We start from the raw sequence: 16,189 nt of genomic DNA on the forward strand, positions 1-16,189 counted from the left end.
GCTGGCGGAGCAAGTTCGCAGGCTGCTCCAGCTGGGTGGAGGGTGGGCTCTTCTCCGCGGTTCTCCTGTCAGTCATTGGCTCCCTGCGGTTTCCTTGGGGACGTGGCGCCGCCGCCCGCCCAAGGTTTTTTCCGGCTGGTCTAAAGGCCTTGGGGAACCGCTCTGAACCGAGCGGGACGGTGCCAGGGGAGACTGCGGGACTCTCGACCCGTGAGTGCGAGCGCGGGAGGGCCGCGGGGCTGGGAGAGGCGGGGAGGGGGAGTGGGTCTTCCAACCCCCGCCACCGGGGGAGCGCCGGTTCCTCGAGAATGCCCGGCTCCCCGGGAGCCGGCTTAGAGTCAGCTGGGCCCCAGGAACAAGAGCGGACGCATCTGGAGTAGGTGGGTGGGCGCCTTGGCCTTCCCTCGGAAGTCTAGTCCTGTGGGCACTGCTGGAGGTAAGCCTGAAACCCAACGAACTCTTAACAGGCTGCAGACTTAGGAGATGCCTGAGACAAGGAGACCCATTTCTCAGGGCAAAAAGAAAAGGAGGTGACAGGCACTGAGACCACTGAAGGGATCCCATGGCTAGGTAAGGCTGCACATTTTCTCCTCAGCTAGGGGCTCAGTTGGGGGTGGCAGATAGGTTGAGGGGCCCTGGGAGGTTTTTACAAGTGAGGTTTGCCCTACTGCTGCATCTGGACTTTGCAGCTTCCTCGATGGATGGGGAGAAGATCAAAGTTACTTTTTTTTTTTTTTTTTTTAGGCAAATGCTACCATAGTTTCTAGCCCATAACCCCAGGGTGGTAGACTGAGTGCTTGCTCAGCTCCGGAAAGTGCTAAAATGTAATGTTCTTTCAGATTTCCATTTGAGTGAGGCTGTGTGCTTTTTGAGGAGGTTAAACAAAGATTTTGTTTGTTTGAAAGTAGACCGAGGTCCTTTTGAATCAATATAGGAAGTGAGATTCATAGTTGAATTTGTATATCCATATGGTGTGATACTCTGGAACTTCCAGAAAAGATTAATGTGGATCTACATGTACCAAATGGAACAGTTGTCAAATAGAGTAAGTGGGGAAAGATGCAGAACAGTAGGTACGGTGTAAAACCAGAGGAGTGAGATATACACATGCATATTGTCATATCTGATATATATTTATGCTCGTGCAAACATAGAATACCCCTGGAAATATACGTAGAGACAGGGTAGCAGTGCTTGCCTTTCAGTAGGAAATGCTAGGTTAAGGCAAAAGACTCATTTTTCACTATATACCCTTTTAAACTTGTTTCATGTGCATATATTACCTATTAAAATATTTTTTAATTAGTTGAATAAATATACAGATTATCCAGTTTTTTGACATCATTCTTGGTGGGAATGTTGTAGTTGCTCTGATTCTTCAATGTTGTGAAGTTGACCAGGGAGACTAGTGATCTTTTCATAAACATGAGAACTGTAATTCTTTGAATTATACCCAAAAGTGCAGACATTGGGAAAAGAGAAGATAAGGCTTTTCTGATTTATAGTAGAAGCACCATGAATCATATAGGTCCTTTTCTAAAATTTGAGACTAAAAGAACTTCTATAGACTGGTGGTGGCGTAAATTTTTGCCTTTATCAGGAAGGGCTTTAATACAGTTTAAAAGCCTTTTTTTTTTTTTTTTTTTTTTTGGCACTCACATGTAGAGACTTTTCTTACTAATGTTTGTCTCATTTCAGGATCAGTTTTTCCTACCTCTGCCCAGCCTCCTGGTACTTCACTGTGCCCACAGTGAACCCATTTCCCCGCCAGAGGGTGGCATTCCTAGGACTCTTCTTCATATCCTGCCTCCTTTTACTTATGTTAATCATGGACTTTCGACATTGGGGTGCTTCATTGCCACGAGATAGGCAATATGAAAGGTGAGTCAACCTTAGATCACTTTGATCAGACTTGGCATTGAAGTCATAAATATTTTGACATTTCACACAGTACTACCTTTGACCCTTTTGGGGGAATACTGCACTTTGATTAGTAAAATTGCATGCCACTTATTACATAAAGAAGATCTTAAGCTCCATTTTGGCAGGGTTCACTTTTGATTCAGGAATGCTGATGTTGCATTTTAACCATGAAAGGCGTCTTTCTATATTCTTGTTTTGGTGGACTGACTTAATGGATGCATAAATGTTTAGGACTGTTACGTATTCCTGATGAACTGACCCTTTATCATTATTAAATGACTGTTTTTATCCTTGATTATATTTTTTGGCCTGAAATCTACTAGTATGGTACTAATATAATTACTTCAGCTTTCTTTTGAGTAGTGTTAGCATTATAGATGTTTTTCCATCCTTATAGTTTTAGCCTTTATGTCTTTATATTTTATATCTATCCAGTCTTTTTATAAATAACTGCTTTTTATCCAGTCTGAATGTCTGCCTTTTATTTGAAGTGTTTAGGCCATTTGCATTTCATGTGATTATTGATTATGCTTAGGTTTAAATCTGCCTTGCTGTTTGTTTTCTGCTTGTCACATCTTGCTCTTTGCTCTCCCTTTTTCTCTCCCTTCTTTTAAATTGAGTACATTTTATTTATTTATTTATTTATTTTTTAATATATGAAATTTATTGTCAAATTGGTTTCCATACAACACCCAGTGCTCATCCCAAAAGATGCCCTCTTCAATGCCCATCACCTACCCTTCCCTCCCTCCCACCCCCCCATCAACCCTCAGTTCTCAGTTTTTAAGAGTTTCTTATGCTTTGGCTCTCTTCCATTCTAACCTCATTTTTTTTTCCTTCCCCTCCCCCATGGGTTTCTGTTAAGTTTCTCAGGATCCACATAAGAGTGAAAACAAATGGTATCTGTCTTTTTCTGTATGGCTTATTTCACTTAGCATCACACTCTCCAGTTCCATCCATGTTGCTACAAAGGGCCATATTTCGTTCTTTCTCATTGCCCTGTAGTACTCCATTGTGTATATAAACCACAATTTCTTTATCCATTCACCAGTTGATGGACATTTAGGCTTTTTCCACAATTTGGCTATTGTTGAGAGTGCTGCTATAAACATTGGGGTACAAGTGCCCCTATGCATCAATACTCCTGTATCCCTTGGGTAAATTCCTAGCAGTGCTACTGCTGGGTCATAGGGTAGGTCTATTTTCAATTTTCTGAGGAACCTCCACACTGTTTTCCAGAGTGGCCGCACCAGTTTGCATTCCCACCAACAGTGCAAGAGGGTTCCCGTTTCTCCACATCCTCTCCAGCATCTATAGTCTCCTGATTTGTTCATTTTGGCCACTCTGACTGGCGTGAGGTGATATCTGAGTGTGGTTTTGATTTGTATTTCCCTGATGAGGAGCAATGTTGAGCATCTTTTCATGTGCCTGTTGGCCATCTGGATGTCTTCTTTAGAGAAGTGTCTATTCATGTTTTCTGCCCATTTCTTCACTGGGTTATTTGTTTTTCGGGTGTGGATTTTGGTGAGCTCTTTATAGATTTTGGATACTAGTCCTTTGTCCGATATGTCATTTGCAAATATCTTTTCCTTTTCCGTTGGTTGCCTTTTAGTTTTGTTAATTGTTTCCTTTGCTGTGCAGAAGATTTTTATCTTCATGAGGTCCCAATAGTTCATTTTTGCTTTTAATTCCCTTGCCTTTGGGGATGTGTCAAGTAAGAAATTGCTGCGGCTGAGGTCAGAGAGGTCTTTTCCTGCTTTCTCCTCTAGTGTTTTGATGGTTTCCTGTCTCACATTCAGGTCCTTTATCCATTTTGAGTTAATTTTTGTGAATGGTGTAAGAAAGTGGTCTAGTTTCATTCTTCTGCATGTTGCTGTCCAGTTCTCCCAGCACCATTTGTTAAAGAGACTGTCTTTTTTCCATTGGATATTCTTTCCTGCTTTGTCAAAGATGAGTTGGCCATACTTTTGTGGGTCTAGTTCTGGGGTTTCTATTCTATTCCATTGGTCTATGTGTCTGTTTTTGTGCCAATACCATGCTGTCTTGATGATTACAGCTTTGTAGTAGAGGTTAAAGTCTGGGATTGTGATGCCTCCTGCTTTGGTCTTCTTCAATACTGCTTTGGCTATTCGGGGCCTTTTATGGTTCCATATGAATTTTAGGATCACTTGTTCTAGCTTTGAGAAGAATGCTGGTGCAATTTTGATTGGGATTGCATTGAATGTGTAGATAGCTTTGGGTGGTATTGACATTCTGACAATATTTATTCTTCCAATCCATGAGCACGGAATGTTTTTCCATTTCTTTATATCTTCTTCAATTTCCTTCATAAGCTTTCTATAGTTTTCAGCATACAGATCTTTTACATCTTTGGTTAGATTTATTCCTAGGTATTTTATGCTTCTAGGTGCAGTTGTGCATGGGATCAGTTTCTTTATTTGTCTTTCTGTTGCTTCATTTTTAGTGTATAAGAATGCAACTGATTTCTGTACATTGATTTTGTATGCTGAGACTTTGCTGAATTCATGTATCAGTTCTAGCAGACTTTTGGTGGAGTCTGTCGGGTTCTCCATGTATATTATCATGTCATCTGCAAAAAGTGAAAGCTTGGCTTCTTCTTTGCCAATTTTGATGCCTTTGGTTTCCTTTTGTTGTCTGATTGCTGATGCTAGCACTTCCAACACTATGTTAAACAACAGTGTTGAGAGTGGACATCCCTGTCGCGTTCCTGATCTCAGGGGGAAAGCTCTCAGTTTTTCCCCATTGAGGATGATATTAGCTGTGGGCTTTTCATAAATGGCTTTTATGAGGTTTAAGTATGTTCCTTCTATCCCAACTTTCTCGAGGGCTTTTATTAAGAAAGGATAAATTGAATACATTTTAAATATTCCATTTTATCTCTTGTTGGCTTAGTAGGTATAACTCTGGGGATTTTGTTTTTATTTTTGTTTTTATTTTAGTGGTTGCTTTAGGGTTTATGGCTTATAATATACGTCATTAATTTACCATAGTCTATCTTCAAGTAATATAATTCCTCTTCCCGTGTACCTCTTTACCTTTTCCCCAGGCCTTTGTGCTATTATTGTCATGCATCTTCCTTCTACATATGTTATGAACTCCACCATATATTGTTATTTTTTGCTTTAAACATTCAGTTGTCTTTTAAAGAGATTTCAAAAATAAGAAAAAAAAGGCTAGTATATTTACCATTTCTGGGCCTTTTCATTCTTCTGTGTAGTTCATATCCTACCTGGTGGGATATTCATTTTGTCTAATAGATTTCCTTTAACAAGTCTGGTAGTATGAGTTTGTGGTTGGTGAATTCTTTCACCTTCTGTGACTAAAAAAGTCATTTTGCTTTCTCTTTAAAAATATTTGTTGGGGGGTGTCTGGGTGGCTCAGTTGGTTAAGTGTCTGACTTCAGCTCAGGTCATGATCTCACAGTTTGTGGGTTCAAGCCCTGCATCAGAATCTCTGCTGTCAGCATGGAGCCTGCTTTGGATCTGCTGTCTCCCTTGCTCTCTGCCCCTCTCCCATTTGTGCACTCTTTCTCGGTCTCTCTCAAAATAAATAAATAAACTTAAAAGAAATTCATTGGGTATGGAACTCTAGGTTGATCTTTTTTTTTTTTCCTTTCATTACTTTAAAAACAATGTTACACTGTCTTCTGACTTACATTCTTTCTGAGGAGAAGTCTGCTATAATTTTTAAATCTTGTTCTCTGTACATCAAGTGACTTTCCTCAGGCTGCTTTTTAGATTTTATCACTGGTTTCAAACAATTTGACTGTAATGTACCTTGATGTAGTTTTCTTTATGGTTCTTTTGCTTATGATATGCTCATAATTGGATCTATGGATTTATGTTTTTTAATCAAAATCAGAAGAATTTTGACCACTATTTCTTCAAATATTTTTTCCTTTCCTCTTCCACTTCTCCTTTGGTGTCTCCAATCACATATATATTGAACCATGTGAAGCTTTTTCACAGCTCATTTATTTTTTTTTTTTTAGTCTTTTTTCTCTCTGTGTTTCTTTCTGGATATTTTATATTGCTGTGCCTTCCAGTTCATTAGTATTTTCTTCTGTCAAGTCTAACTTACTGTTAATTCCATCCAGTGAGATATGAATACCTTTATTTTTTTACAGAAAATACATCTGAATTATTTGATATACATATATATTTTTTTAATACTTATTTTTGGGAGAGCGCAGTGAGGGAGAGGCAGAGAGAGGGGAACAGAGGATCCAAGAGAGGGGAACAGAGGATCCAAAGCGGGCTCTGTGCTCACAGACTGACAGCAGTGAGCCCAATCTGGGGCTTGAACTCACAAACCGTGAGATAATGACTTGAGCTCAAGTTGGACGCCCAACTGACTGAGCCACCCAGGCCCCCCATTATTTGATAGTTTTAATGCCTTACCAGTTGCATTGAAGATCTATATTCCTTTATAACAGTGATTCATTTTGCTATTTTTTTTGAGGTTAATTTCTGATTAGGCTACAAAATGAAATGATGACATGTTGTGTTCATCATCAACTTGATTTTCTCTGTATTCCTTCTCAGACAGTATCAGGAGACTTTGGATTATAAGTGACAGTCAAACTGACTTAAATGATAAGATAGTTTATTGGCTCATATGACTAGAAGTCCAGGTGTAAAGGACCATAATAAGTTCAACATTGGCTGTCAGGATGAGAATCTCTGTCTCTGTTTTCTACAGCATCCGCTTACTGAATTGTTGCGAAACAGCAGCCAGTAGCAACTAGGGCTACATGCATCCTCACTCATGTCCCACAGGAGAGAAACAGGCCTTCTGTGCTCTTGTATATGAATGAAGAGGACCCTTCCTGGAAACCTCCAGCAGCCCTTTCCTTCTATCTTTTCTGGTCAGAATTGGGACCTGTGATCACTCCCTTAATATTTCTATGTTGTTCTGTCCCCAGAATTTCTCATTTCCAATTCACTTTGGTCATTCATTCGTTCAGCAAGCATTTATTGAGCAGCTGCTATGTGCTGGGTGATAATGGGTACCAGGACATGGAGATGTTGGTACCTTTTCTCAAGATGTTTATGTTTTCAACCTTTCCTTCCCTAGTAGCACTATTCATTTATATTTATTTATATTTTTTGTTCTTTCTTTCTGAAGAGAAACATTTGTTTAGATGACTATAGTTGTCAACAATTGGCCTTAAGAAGCCTGTTAGCTTCAGAGAACTAAATCCATGATTTGAGGGTTTTAAATGCTTATTGAGATTTTCTTGACACACTTGAGCACAGTTTTCCACCGGAAGACAGTGAGGTATCATTATGGAATTCTGTGTAGGTTAACATGGCTACAATAAAGACTGTTAGAGAGTGAGTGGTGAGCTATATGGCTGGAGAGGTAGATCACGCTGGGCTTATTAAGTCATTTGAGGGGGTTTAGACATTTTCTTAAGGGCAGAGGGAAGGCTTTGAAAGGCTTTGAAGAGTGGTATGATTGGAATTGCTTTTTAAAGAAAACTTACTTTGGGGCACCTGGGTGGCTTAGTCTGTTAAGCATCCAGCTATTGATTTTGGCTCAGATCATGATCTCACAGTTAGTGAGTTCAAGCCCCATGTGGGTTTCATGCTGACAGTGTCAGAGCCTGCTTAGGATGTTCTCTGTCTCTCTCTCTCTCCCCCCTTTTCCCTCCCTCTCTCTCTGACCCTCCTCTGGTATACTCTTTGTCTCCAAATAAATAAATAAATACAAATTTTTAAAAAATAAGGAAAGCTTACTTTGGTGGCATTGTGGGATAAACATGAAAGGAGGGAGATGGATAGGAATACTCAGTACAGAGATGATGGTCGCCTGAACTTGGATGGAAGCAACGACAACAGAGAGAAGTAAATGCATTTGAGGGATATGTGGGAGATAGAGTGATCTGATAGTTCCTGTCTATTATTATGCCCCAAGTGGCCAGATCTGATAAATACTTAGGTTGAATTAATAGCAACAGATTAACTGCAGAACTAAGGGACACACAGACTACGCCTGTGGTTACTTTACCAAAGTCCTAATAACCCATAATGCTCTGGTTGAGCAACCAGCAGCTATATAGCCTAGAGCTCCTATTCTTTAATGAAAGGTTATATGCATAGTGCCACAAATTACTATATATCATCACCTTTCACTCATGGCAGCCCCTTTTGGAATTTGGAAGCAAACATTCGTTGGGAGCTTGGTGTGTGCATGACACTGTTGTAGATGCTAAGGTACAAAGATGAATAAAACGTGGCTCCTGAACTCGTCGGGTTCATAATCTAGTTAGGGAGGCAGATGTGAAGGAATAATTCTTTCCCAATGAGAGAATAGTTTATATATAACTATGTAGAATCAGGAACAAAGTTAAGAATCAGAAGTTAATCAGAAGAGGCCCTGAGTAACTAAAGTTGTTATCACTAAGTTCATGAACTACAAGCTCATGTTCTTTACTGATAAGATAGGCTTTCCCATAGACTGTGTTTGCTTTTATTTTACACACTATTTTAATTAGCTTGGTTTTCTCCTGTCTCAGAACACAGCAGATAAACAGCAAATTAGATGGTGGTAGTAGGAAGGGTGTGCTAGTCATTAGATGTGGGCACACTGATGACAATAGTCAATAATACCCTAACAAGTGAGGCAGGAGAAAGGAAATTTATTAAAAGTTGACTGAATAATTCAGAATTTCTGCAGACCATTTCTATAGTGTTAAGCAGTTCTGCACATTTTATTAAAACTTCTCTATTACAAATATAATAATTGTGTTAAATCAGTGATTTTCAAATTTTATATATCTAAATCATTGGGGACCTTTAAAAAATGCGAATAATTGGGGCGCCTGGGTGGCTCAGTCGGTTGAGCGTCCGACTTCGGCTCAGGTCACGATCTCACGGTTCGTGAGTTCGAGCCCCACGTCAGGCTCTGGGCTGATGGCTCAGAGCCTGGAGCCTGCTTCCGATTCTGTGTCTCCCTCTCTCTCTGCCCCTCCCCCGTTCATGCTCTGTCTCTCTCTGTCTCAAAAATAAATAAACATTAAAAAAATTTAAAAAAAAATGCGAATAATTGAACCCCTTCTAAAGGTGATTCTAATGTGGAGCCTAAGTTGGGAACCATGCTTTAAGTTTCAGTTAAACTTATTTGGAGAGGAAGTATTGAGGTGTAGGGGAAAGAGGATTAATTTTAGAGCTAAACAACCCATCGTTTAATAGTTGGGTGACCTTGTGCACATCTTGTATTCTGGAATCTCATTTTCTTTATGTGTAAAGTAGAGGTACAAATGCCTGCCTTATAGTTTTGTCATTTGGATTAAAAGAGAAAAGCATCTAGGACTACCTATTGCATCATGGGGGTTTGTCTTATTGTTTGAAATAAACTTGATTTTTCTGTTCGCTAATTCCATCTTCTGCCTTCCAGATATACACTGAAGGTAATGGGCAGCATTATCTCCAATTAAAATTTTCCTCCCAGAATTTTTTTTTCTGGCTGGTGAGCACAAGCTGATGATAAAATGATCAAGCAAATAATTAGGAATTGATGGAAACACTTTAGTTCAACAGCTTACAAAAATTTTAGGACACATGTTTATGGTTGTGATTTGTATATTACATGTAATACAAAGTCATATCTTTTCAACTTGTTCCAATTCACATGATGAAATTAGGCAGTAGTTTGTAATAGAAAAAAAAATATTTTAATTTGAATTTTTTTCAGCCATTGGTGGAGCTAGCATATCACCTCCAGGCAATATGACCCAGGATTTTAGAAGCCTGTATGAGGGTTTTCCCTCAGTAGTTTCAATTTTAAAGAGTTGTGGTATTTTTTGTTTGTTTATTATGAACATTTACTCAACACTGCTTCTGGAAGGAGAAAACAGGAAGTTTGCATCAGAACTAGAATTTAAGAAAAGATACATTTAGAGAGTGATGGGGTGGGTGTCAGTAAGGGTAGAATCCAGAGCTGTTTTTGTTTTTAATAGACTCTATTTTTTAGAGCAGTTTTCAGTTCACAGCTAAACTAAGCGAAAGTACAGAGGTTTCCTAGATACACTCTACCCCTACATGCATAGCAAAGCTATTTTTAAGAATAATTTTTGTTAGATACATGTTTTAATCAACTGTTTATCTGGCATGTGCCATATATTATAAGATGTGCTCTAACAACTTCATCAGACTTAATACATATTTTACATTTATTTATTCATTGTTCATTTATTCAACAAAAATTATTGTTTACACTGTGGTATCCAATAGGGTAGCCACTTGCCACAATGGCTGTTTAAATTTAAATTAATTAAAAGACAATAAATTCAGTTCTTCACTTGCACTAGTCACATTTCAGGTGTGCACTGACCACAGCTATCCTATGGTGGCTAGCGGGTATCCCATTGGAGAGATAGGGAATATTTCCATATCACAGAGTTCCACTGGAAAATTTTAGCCCTGGATGCTAGGTAAATTGTTAAAATTTATTAATAATTTTTAGTACAAGGGCACTTTTAGCATGTATACATATATATAGTGCAAGACAAATGGTAAACTATCCTTATGTAAATGTTCTGTATCTACAATACATTTTTTCTTAACCTTAATGTTTGGTATGATTCACTTTTTTGTAGCCCCACTACTGTCTTCATTAGATGGGAAATATTTGTCTGGTTTACTGTTGTTCCAGAGAATGTCTTCGGTAGCTATTGAAAGATGGTGCCTTTATATTCCTTTGTCATCGGGGTATAACTATGAGTGAAAAGTTCTGCATCAGCAGTGGGTTCAGTACTGACTTTCCTTAGGAGTTTCAATTGTGTTTAAAGCAAGTTGAAAAGAGACATTGCTTTTGGTTAGGATAAAAATGATAAGCTTCAGGAACGCCTGGGTGGCTCAGTCAGTTAAGGTTCTGACTTCAGCTCAGGTCATGATCTTGCCGTCTGTGGGTTCGAGCCCCACGTTGGGCTCTGTGCTAATAGCTCAGAGCCTGGAACCTGCTTCAGATTCTGTGTCTCCCTCTTTCTCTGCCCCTCCCCAATTCATGCTCTATCTCTCTCCATCTCTCAAAAATGAATAAATGTTAAAAAAAAAATGATAAGCTTCAGGATATGCAGATGAAGTTCAGGCTTCTTATGTACAATAGAATCATTCAGAGACTTTTGCTGGTGAAATTGAAGGCATTTACTTGGCATTTATTGACATTTATTCTTTTATTCACTTACTTGTCCTTTAACAGTGTTAATAGTGTTTATAAGCAGAGCTTTAAATTATAAATGCTCCTTAATGCTCTGGTGAATCTTGTCAGGAGATAAGCAATAACCTTACAAGATGCTTTCCTGGGTATGTATTACTATCATCAGTCGCACACAGCTGCTTTCTCTATAATGTTATATTTGGTTCTGAGTCTTGAATGGGGTTGAAAGACTATGATGATATTCAGCAAAAAGCTGGTGGCTCTATGCTGATGGGAGCCATTTAATGGACTTTTGGTGCATTGCTGAGTTCTGTTTGAATTCTGGAAGTGGCATAATTAGTGTTGATTTTGTAAGCTAAGTAATGGTTTGGTCAGTTACTGCCCTAATGCTGTTAATGTTTTCAGGATAGTGGTAGTGAAAGCCACTGTCTTCAGTTTTATTTTGGGTGATGTATATGTGAGTAACTTTCCTTTCATTGACTCAGCAGTGATTAGAGGGAAATCAGGTTTCTCAAATAGAAAGGGTGTATGCATGTATGTATGTAGGGGAGTAAATATGTGTGATAGTGAATCAGATCTCTCCTGGGAAACTGGATGTGAGGGATTCCAAAGATTTTGGAACTTTTCTTTTGGGCTTTAGGTCCTCTTTAGGAATTAACCTAGTGTAATATCAGCAAAGCAGAAGAGTCCAGCAATGCAAGTAATTGATAATGATGGCTAAGGCCGGGACTGCAAGTCACAAATGCAAGAAAGGACCATCGATCTATCTGTGTCAGGTGCCTAGACAGAGGAAGACCTTCAGTGTTTGCAAAGTGTAAGAAGCCTGATTAGATCAGAAGAGGTCAGAGTTCCAGAAAGATGTGATACTATTACTTCCAAGAGGGGAAAATTGTTTTTCAGTTACTCATTTGTATGCATGATGAGAAAAATGGAGACTTCCTGCTGGCTGCAACCATTGAGCAAAAATTCAAATGGGAAGTGTAGCAGAATTGCTGCCTGGTCCTTTCTTATTCCCTTATGTTCAAATGTCAGGTGACATTTTTCTGCCAATGTACACATGGAGACTTCTTAAGAGAAGGGAAAGCAAAGTTGAGTTGCATGCAGATTAGAGTTGTAAAGTTGCTTATCTTGACAGGAACCCAGGAGGATGACAGGATGCTTTGGAAAGCCATTGAAAGTTTCTGAAAAGGAGACCAATTGATGGAGTATGTATAGCTAGACAGCTAATAAAGACATAGAGGAGTTGACAAACCTGCAGCTCCATACAGTGAGCTCTAGGACCAAACCAGTCAGTGTTGGTTGATACGTGTCAGGGACATGTGAGGGGCATTGTGACAGTTGGAGATACTGCAAATAAGGTGTCTGCTCTTGGGAAACTTAATAGGCTAAGTGCAGAGGTGGAACAAACAAATAGGAAAGAAGTCTTAGGAGTGCATACTAGAATATAAACAAACTGCTTAAAGGGAATAATGACATTCCACATTGTAAAACAGAAGAAGGAGGCCTTTTCAAATCATTGTGAATATCACAAGAGTCAGCATTGTTGAGTGGAGGCTTCTTTTTTTTTTTTTTTTTTTCCTGAGTGCCAAAGCTTGGATAACTTTTGTTTTTTGTGTTTTTTTAAATATGAAATTTATTGTCAAATTGGTTTCCATACAACACCCAGTGCTCATCCCAACAGGTACCCTCCTCAATGCCCATCACCTACCCTCTCTTCCCTCCCACCCCCCATCAACCCTCAGTTTATTCTCAGTTTTTAAGAGTCTCTTATGGTTTGGCTCTCTCCCTCCCTAATTTTTTTTTCCTTCCCCTCCCTCATGGTCTTCTGTTAAGTTTCTCAGGATCCACATAAGAGTGAAAACATATGGTATCTGTCTTTCTCTGTATGACTTATTTCACTTAGCATAACACTCTCCAGTTCTATCCACATTGCTACAAAAGGCCACATTTCATTCTTTGTCATTGCCACGTAGTATTCCATTGTGTATATAAACCACAATTTCTATATCCATTCATCAGTTGATGGACATTTAGGCTCTTTCCATAATTTGGCTATGTTGAAAGTGCTGCTATAAACATTGGGGTACAAATGCCCCTATGCATCAGCACTCCTGTATCCCTTGGGTAAATTCCTAGCAGTGCTACTGCTGGGTCATAGGGTAGATCTATTTTTAATTTTTTGAGGAACCTCCACACTGTTTTCCAGAGTGGCCGCACCAGTTTGCATTCCCACCAACAGTGCAGGAGGGTTTCCATTTCTCCACATCCTCGCCAGCATCTATAGTCTCCTGATTTATTCATTATAGCCACTCTGACTGCGTGAGGTGATATCTGAGTGTGGTTTTGATTTGTATTTCCCTGATGAGGAGTGACGTTGAGCATCTTTCATGTGCCTGTTGGCCACCTGGATGTCTTCTTTAGAGAAGTGTCTATTCATGTTTTCTGCCCATTTCTTCACTGGATTATTTGTTTTTCAGGTGTGGAGTTTGGTGAGTTCTGTATAGATTTTGGATACTAGCCCTTTGTCTGATATGTCATTTGCAAATATCTTTCCCCATTCCATTGGTTGCCTTTTAGTTTTGTTGATTGTTTCCTTTGCAGTGCAGAAGCTTTTTATCTTGATGAGATCCCAATAGTTCATTTTTGCTATTAATTCCCTTGCCTTTGGAGATATGTCAAGTAAGAAATTGCTGCAGCTGAGGTCAGAGGTTTTTTTCCTGCTTTCTCCTCTAGGGTTTTGATGGTTTCCGGTCTCACATTCAGGTCCTGGGAAGTCATGTCAAAGAAGGGAAGGGGGAGGAATAGGTAGAGAAGCAGATGGGAAAAAGAAGGTCACATTACAGCAGTGGTTGTCAAAGTGTTTACTTGGGAGTTCCTGAGACCTTTTCAGGGAGTTTGTGAGGCCAAAATTAGGCCAAAGCTGTTTTCATAATAATACTAAGATGTTATTTGCCCTTTTTAAAAAAATTTATTTATTGTTTAATTTACATCCAAGTTAGTTAGCATATAGTGCAACAATGATTTCAGGAGTAGATTCCTTAATGCCCCTTACCCATTTAGCCCATTCCCCTTCCCACAACCCCTCTAGCAACCCTCTGTTCTCTATATTTAAGGGTCTCTTCTGTTTTGTCCCCCTCCCTGTTTTTATATTATTTTTGCTTCCCTTCCCTTATGTTCACCTGTTTTGTATCTTAAATTCCACGTATGAGTGAAGTCATATGATATTTGTCTTTCTCTGACTAGTTTCGCCTAGCATAATACCCTCCAGCTCCATCCATGTAGTTGCAAATGGCAAGATTTCATTCTTTTTGATTGCTGAGTAATATTCCATTTGTGTGTGTGTGTGTGTGTGTGTGTATACATATGTGTGTGTATATGTGTGTGTATATATATATGTATGTATATACATATGTGTATATATATATACACATATGTATATATGTATATACATAAAAATAAAAGCAGAAGCTTTTTAGTTTGATGAGGTCCCAATAGTTCATTTTTGCTTTTGTGTCGCTTGCTTCTGGAGACGTGTTGAGTAAGAAGTTGCTGGGGCCGAGGTCAAAGAGGTTTTTGCCTGCTTTCTCCTCTAGGATTTTGATGGCTTCCTGTCTTATGTTTAGGTCTTTCATCCACTTTGAGTTTATTTTTTGTGTATGGTGTAAGAAAGTGGTCCAGGTTCATTCTTCTGCATGTTACTGTCCAGTTTTCCCAGCACCATTTGCTCAAGAGACTGTATTCCATTGGATATTCTTTGCTGCTTTGTCAAAGATTAATTGGCCATATGTTTGTGGATCCATTTCTGGGTTCTCTATTCTGTTCCATTCATCTGAGGGTCTGTTTTTGTGCCAGTACCATACTGTCTTGATGATTACAGCTTTATAATACGTCTTGAAGTCCAGGAGTGTGATGCCTCCAGCTTTGGTTTTCTTTTTCAGGATTGCTTTGGCTATTCGGGGTCTTTTCTGGTTCCATACAAATTTTAGGATGGTTTGTTCTAGCTCTGTGAAGAATGCTGGTGTTATTTTGATAGGGATTGCTTGCCCTTCTTTTAATTGGAAAAAAACACATAAGATTTACCATTTTAACAACTTTTAAGTATACAGTTCAGTACTGTTAAGTGTATTCACATTGTTATTTGACCAATCTCCAGAACTTTTTCATTTTGCAAGTCTGAACTCTATACCCATTAAACAACAACTCCACTTTTTTCCCACCCTGCACCAACCCCTGGTAACCACTATTCTATTTTCTGTTTTGATGAATATGGCTGCTTCCCATCTCTCATGTAAGTGGAACTCACAATATTTGTCTTTTTGTGACTGGCTTGTTTTACTTAGCATGATATCCTCAAGGCTCACCCATATGTAGCATATGACAAAGCTTCCTTCTCTTTTAAGGCTGAAGAATATCCATTTTATGTATATAATGCATTTTGTTCGTTTATTCATCTGTCCTTGGATACTTTATTTGCTTCTCCCTCTTGGCTGGTATGTTGCTATTTGCCCTTTTCACTGAGCTGACATATATACTAGTGATGCAAAGCAACAGGTAGGTAGAACTGCAGGTGCCTTGACACAAATCAAGATGGAGGCACCAAATTCTACTGTTAGTTATTGTAGTCGTCACTGTCACACAGTTGTAATGGGAAAAAATTCCAGTTCCATTTAAGAATATCTTTTTCATGGGACACCTGGGTGGCTCAGTCAGTTAGGCGTCTGACTTCAGCTCAGGTCATGATATTGAGGTTCTCGAGTCCGAGCCCCGCATTGGGCTTTGTGCTGACAGCTCGGAAACTGGAGCCTGCTTCGGATCCTGTGTCTCCCTTGCTCTCTGCCCCTCCCCCACTCATGCTCTGTCTCTGTCTCTCAAAAATAAATAATAAAAATGTTTTAAAAAAAAAGAATATCTCTTTCATATTCTGTGTGACAAAATTGGAAGTATGCACTTCTCTTGCACACTGAGTTGTCTTGAGGAAAAGCCCTTAGGCAATTGTTTGGGTTATGAGTTAAACCTAGCTGCTTTTATCACAGAATATTATTCTTACTTGAAAGAATGCCAGAAAAACTATGGTTTTCAGACA

At 39.1% G+C, this 16,189-nt stretch overlaps 1 protein-coding gene across 2 annotated transcripts in view; it reads left to right on the forward strand.

The window, feature by feature from the left end:
- The first annotated feature begins 15 nt into the window (after positions 1-15).
- ENTPD7 (ectonucleoside triphosphate diphosphohydrolase 7) overlaps positions 16-16,189 on the forward strand; it is a 49,248-nt gene continuing 33,074 nt past the window's right edge. Inside the window, exons 1-3 of one of the 2 annotated variants that reach the window (XM_019459103.2) lie at positions 16-210; positions 468-570; positions 1,699-1,881. In XM_019459103.2, the coding sequence (XP_019314648.1) occupies positions 563-570; positions 1,699-1,881 (191 nt within the window). In that variant the 5' untranslated portion in view covers positions 16-210; positions 468-562. The remainder of the gene's footprint in view (positions 211-467; positions 571-1,698; positions 1,882-16,189) is intronic. The other variant, XM_019459104.2, reaches the window with a different exon arrangement.

Source organism: Panthera pardus, unplaced genomic scaffold (genome assembly GCF_024362965.1).
Source record: "Panthera pardus isolate Hobbes unplaced genomic scaffold, ASM2436296v1 HiC_scaffold_22, whole genome shotgun sequence".
NCBI lineage: Eukaryota > Metazoa > Chordata > Mammalia > Carnivora > Felidae > Panthera > Panthera pardus.